The sequence below is a fragment of the Nannospalax galili genome, unplaced genomic scaffold (genome assembly GCF_000622305.1).
Source record: "Nannospalax galili isolate Female #2095 unplaced genomic scaffold, S.galili_v1.0 scaffold22, whole genome shotgun sequence".
Classification (NCBI taxonomy): domain Eukaryota; kingdom Metazoa; phylum Chordata; class Mammalia; order Rodentia; family Spalacidae; genus Nannospalax; species Nannospalax galili.
Window position 1 is genome coordinate 231,887 of NW_008347230.1, and position 4,764 is coordinate 236,650.

Sequence of the window (4,764 nt, forward strand, 5' to 3'; positions counted from 1 at the left end):
CTCTGTGAGTTCAAGGCCAGCCTGGTCTACATAGTGAGTTCCAGGACAGCTGGGGCTATAGGGAGACCCTGTCTCAAAAAGACCAATTAAAAAAACAAAAACAAAAACAAAACAACAACAACAACAACAAAACCCAAACAAAAGACAAACAAATGAACAAACAAACAAAAAAGAGCTTAAAACAGAGAGATGGGATAAAGGCTTTGAGAACGGAGAAAGTACGCCTCAAAAATTAGGGATGTCATAAACCTGTAATCCCCGAACTTGGGCTGTAGAGGCATGAGGATCAGAAATTCAAAGTCATCCTTGATGCAAAGTAAGTTTGAGGCCAGCTTGGGTTGTATGAGACCCTGTTTCAGGAGAAAAAAAAATTAAGGATGTATTTCCCAGAAAAAAGGAACACAAACATAATGCAAGTGGTCAGAAATGTCTATTTCCTTCCTCTTTTCGAATCTTGGTTCCTGAACCTCCAGTAAACCTCCTCAATGTTTTGCAGGTTACAGATTTCAGGAGCTTGGAGGTGACATGTGGCTCCTAACAGCTCTGCTCTTTTGGGGTAAGTTGGGCTCGGAGAGGGTGGCTAGGGGAGTACGATTTCTGGCCATTGAGAATGAAAACTTTTGGTCTTCCTTTGGCACAATTCTAAACACAGCTATATTCATGATCCAATAGCATATTGGTATTTATCATAACAAAGGATGGGAAGGAACCCTCAGGTAGTATTAAGCCTGGAAGCCTCATATCAGAATAAAGCCTCATTAGTAACTATCCGCTCTGCTGGTACTTGATTTGGGGAAAGAGGGACAGAGAGACTCTCAAGAGACTGAAGCTGGCTCATCAGTGCCCCTGGTTCTCCCTTCCTCATAATCTCCTACTTACCAACTGCTGTGTTCTCTGGTCTCTTGCAGCTCCAGTTGGCGGCCAAGTGGGTGAGTGACTTCTAACCCAACCTCTCTTGCCACTTTCCTACTTTCAAAAGATGGGTTCCATTATGCTGTGGGAAGGGCACAGGGAGAAGACAGGCAGGAGAAAGGCTTCTTAGCTACATGAAATCTCTATAATTAGAGTGGAGTTTTTATGACTGATTTTAATGTTTCTTTCCAAGGTTTCTGAACAAACCTTGCTGAACTAACTGCCTAGTGTGCAGAAAAAACAATAATAATCAGAAAATGAGCAGAGTTAACAGAAACACAGATGCAGCCCTGCTAGTTCTCCTAGTATTCCCCAGAAAACTGAATCTGTTTTTTTCTCTTCAGAATCAGGCAGGAAGTCTTCAAAGGGGTTGAGTCTCCATTTCCAAAGAAGCTGATGATGGTCTGTCTGTGCTTTACCCTCAGAGACAGTCTAGCCTAGAGGACAGGGTACTGGGCTCCAGGCAGTTTGTTCTAGTTTGAAATCCCACTTACAGGCAGATAAGTGGTTTCATCACCAAGTTTCAAAACCCTAACACCTGGGTTGAGATATAGTAACATAAACAAGCTCTAGATGCCAGGTCTGGCACTTAGGGCTGGCTTTCTGGGTTTCCACTTGTTAATTTTTCAAACTAACCTAAATATACGATTTTCTTTTGGGCTACCCGCAAAACTTTTCCAATCACTTATAGCCCTTCCTTTTAACTGCACTTTTTTTTTTGTCTTTTTCTTCCATCTAGTCAACATCACAAAGGCAGTAATCACTTTACAGCCTCCATGGGTCAGTGTTTTCCAAGAGGAAAATGTTACTTTATGGTGTGAGGGGCTCCATCTGCCTGGGGACAGTTCCACACAGTGGTTTATCAACAGCACAGTCGTTCAGACCTCAACTCCCAGATATAGCATCTCTGAGGCCAGTTTCAACGATAGTGGTGAATACAGGTGCCAGACAGGTCTCTCAGAGCCAAGTGACCCTGTACAGCTGGAAATCTCCAGTGGTAAGCATGGCGTGGGGCAAGAGGGCTGGAAATCCCAAGATCTTCCTTTGTGTGTGAATGCCAGGAGTCTCTCTCTCTCTCTCTCTCTCTCTCTCTCTCTCTCTCTCTCTCTCTCCCTCTCTCTCTCAACTTTGAGTAAAAATTTCAGCTCTAAAGGCCCACCAGGTAAAATTAAGTCAGCATCACAGCAAGGTCCTGTGTACCAAGAGCACTCGTTAACTGGCCTGTTTTGATTACAATGTCTTGAGAAAAATCTCAGACTCCAAGATTTTATTATTATCCAAAATTTATGCCAACACATCTCCATCTTCATCAACAACAGACATTTTCTGTATTTTTTATTTTTGTCATTCTGATAGCTGTGCAGTAGTATCACATTGTGGTTTTAATTTGTACTTCTCTGATGATTATGGTATTGACCAATTTTCATATGTTTAGTACTTATTTGCCTTGATAATGCCTTATAAAGTATTTGATCAGGTCTTTTGACTGACTGTTTAAAAATATTTTATTTATTATTTTTTATTCTATTTTATGTGTATGCATGTATTGCCTGCATGTAGGTAAGTGCACCTACGTAGTGCAATGCCTGTGGAGGACAGAGGAGGCTGTCGGAACTGGAGTTATGGACAGTTGTTAGCTGCCATGTGGGTGCTGGGATTCAAACCCAGATCTTCTGCAAGAACAGCCAGTGGAGGCACATGCCTTTAGTCCCAGAACTCGGGAGGCAGAGGCAGGTGGATCTCTATGAGTTCAAGGCCAGCCTGGTCTACATAGTGAGTTCAGGTCAGCTGGACTACAGGGAGACCCTGTCTCAAAAAAGACAAAAAGACAAAAAAAAAAAAAAAAAAAAAAAAAAAAAAAAAAAAGAACAGCCAGTGTTCTTAATCACTGAGCCATCTCTACAGCCCTGACCAATTTATTTCTCTTTAAAATATTTTATTCATACCAGGTATGGTGATATATACCTCTAATTCCAACACAGGCAGCAGAGGCAGGTGGATCTCTGTGAGATCAAGGCCAGCCTGGTCTACATAGTGAGTTCCAGGCCAGCTGGGGATAGAGGGAGACCCTGTCTCAAAAAAATCAAAAGAAACAAAAACAAACCCCCCAAATATTTATTTTTATTTGTGTGTGCGTGTGTGTGTGTATATGCCACATGTATGCAGGTACCTGAGGGGGCCAGAAAAGGGTGCTGGACCCCCTGAAGCTGGAGTTACAGGCAGTTGTGAGCCACCTGATGGCATTCTGGAAACTGAATTCAAGTTCTCTGGAAGAGCAGGAAGTATTCTTAACCACCATCTTTGCAGCCCCTTAGCCAGTATTTCTAGTGTCCCCCCCCATATTGGTTCATAGGAATTCTTTACATATTCTGGATATAGTTCTTTCTCAAGTGTTGCCAATATCTCTGTGGTTTGCCTTTACGTTGTGTCTTTTTTCTTTTTTTCAATGAACAAAAATCCCTGACTGTAGTATGTTACACCAGACTTTCTGGTTGCTGTTCTCTATACCCCATTTAGAAAGTGTTTGGCCACTGTGGTTATAGTGACGGTCAGTCTAAATCTGTGGATGCTAAGACCAAGAAAATTCAACTGGTTGGTGGGCCCCCATCCTAGTCATGTGGCTCACTCAAAGGCAGGAAGGTGAGGGAGTGATTTAAAAAATATATATATTATTTTTATTTTATGTGTATGAGTATATTGCATACATGTATGTAGGTTCACCCGTGTGTATAATGCCCACAGAGTTAAGCAGCAGCCATTGAATCCCCTGGAACAGGAATTATGGACAGTTGTTAGCTGCCATGTGGGCGCTGGGAATCGAGCCCCAGGCCTCTGCAAGAGCAGCCAGTGCTCTTAACCGATGAGCCATTTCTTCAGCTGGGATTCGAACCCAGGTCTTCTGCAAGAACAACCAATGTTCTTAACTGCTGAGCCATCTCTCCAGCCCCAGGAGTGATTTTTTGAAATGGAAATTCATAGGCTATGTCCGCTTAAAAGATGCATCCCAGTAGTTTTAATATAAAATGCTTTTATGGTCATTTAAGGCTAAAAACTAAAATTGCCGTTGTAATTTATTTTGTTATCATGAATTATTTAGAATGTTCTGGAAGGTGGCTTTTGTGAATGATTTCTAATTTATAGCATTTTGGTCATATCCTGTTCTAAATATGTTATCAATCCCTTGGTATTTGTTGAAAATGGCTTTGTGAGCCGGGTGTGGTGGCGCACGCCTGTAGTCCCAGCACTTGGGAGGCAGAGGCAGGTGGATCTCTGTGAGTTCAAGGCCAGCCTGGTCTACATAGTGAGTTCCAGGCAGCTGGGGCTACAGGGAAACCCTGTTTCAAAAAGACCGAAAAAAAGAAAAGAAAAGAAAAGAAAATGGCTTTGTGGCCTTAGTACAGATCATATCTTAGACCAGTGTCTAAACCATTGTACACATACTTGACTATGTGAATTTTCTGTTTCTAAGGTCAGTATTCCACTAAATCAAGTGTAGTTGTTGTTTCATTCAAGTATTTGTGGTTTTTGTTTTTTGATTTATTTTTATTTTATGTGTAAGAGTGTTTTGGCTGCATCACGTGTATGTAAACCCATGCAGGTCAAAGAGGATGTGGGGTTTCCTGGAACTGGAGTTATAGACAGTTGTTAGCTACCATGTGGGTGCTGGGAATTGAACCTGGATCCTCTGCAAGAGTAGCCAGTGCTTTTAACCACTGAGCCATTTCACCAGTTCTATTTGTGTGTTTTGACAGGTTCTAATGGAGGTATATTAGCATCCTCCACTGTGTCTTAGGTATAAAACAAAGATGTCTGTGTATTTGGACAGCACTGAGAGTTTTTTTTTTTTTTTTT

At 41.8% G+C, this 4,764-nt stretch overlaps 1 protein-coding gene across 1 annotated transcript in view; it reads left to right on the plus strand.

Moving 5' to 3' along the window:
* The first annotated feature begins 491 nt into the window (after positions 1-491).
* LOC103742641 (high affinity immunoglobulin gamma Fc receptor I) overlaps positions 492-4,764 on the plus strand; it is an 8,432-nt gene continuing 4,159 nt past the window's right edge. The window contains 3 exon segments of the mRNA XM_008843707.2: positions 492-556; positions 909-929; positions 1,652-1,909. Coding sequence (XP_008841929.2) covers positions 526-556; positions 909-929; positions 1,652-1,909 — 310 coding nt within the window. The 5' untranslated portion in view covers positions 492-525.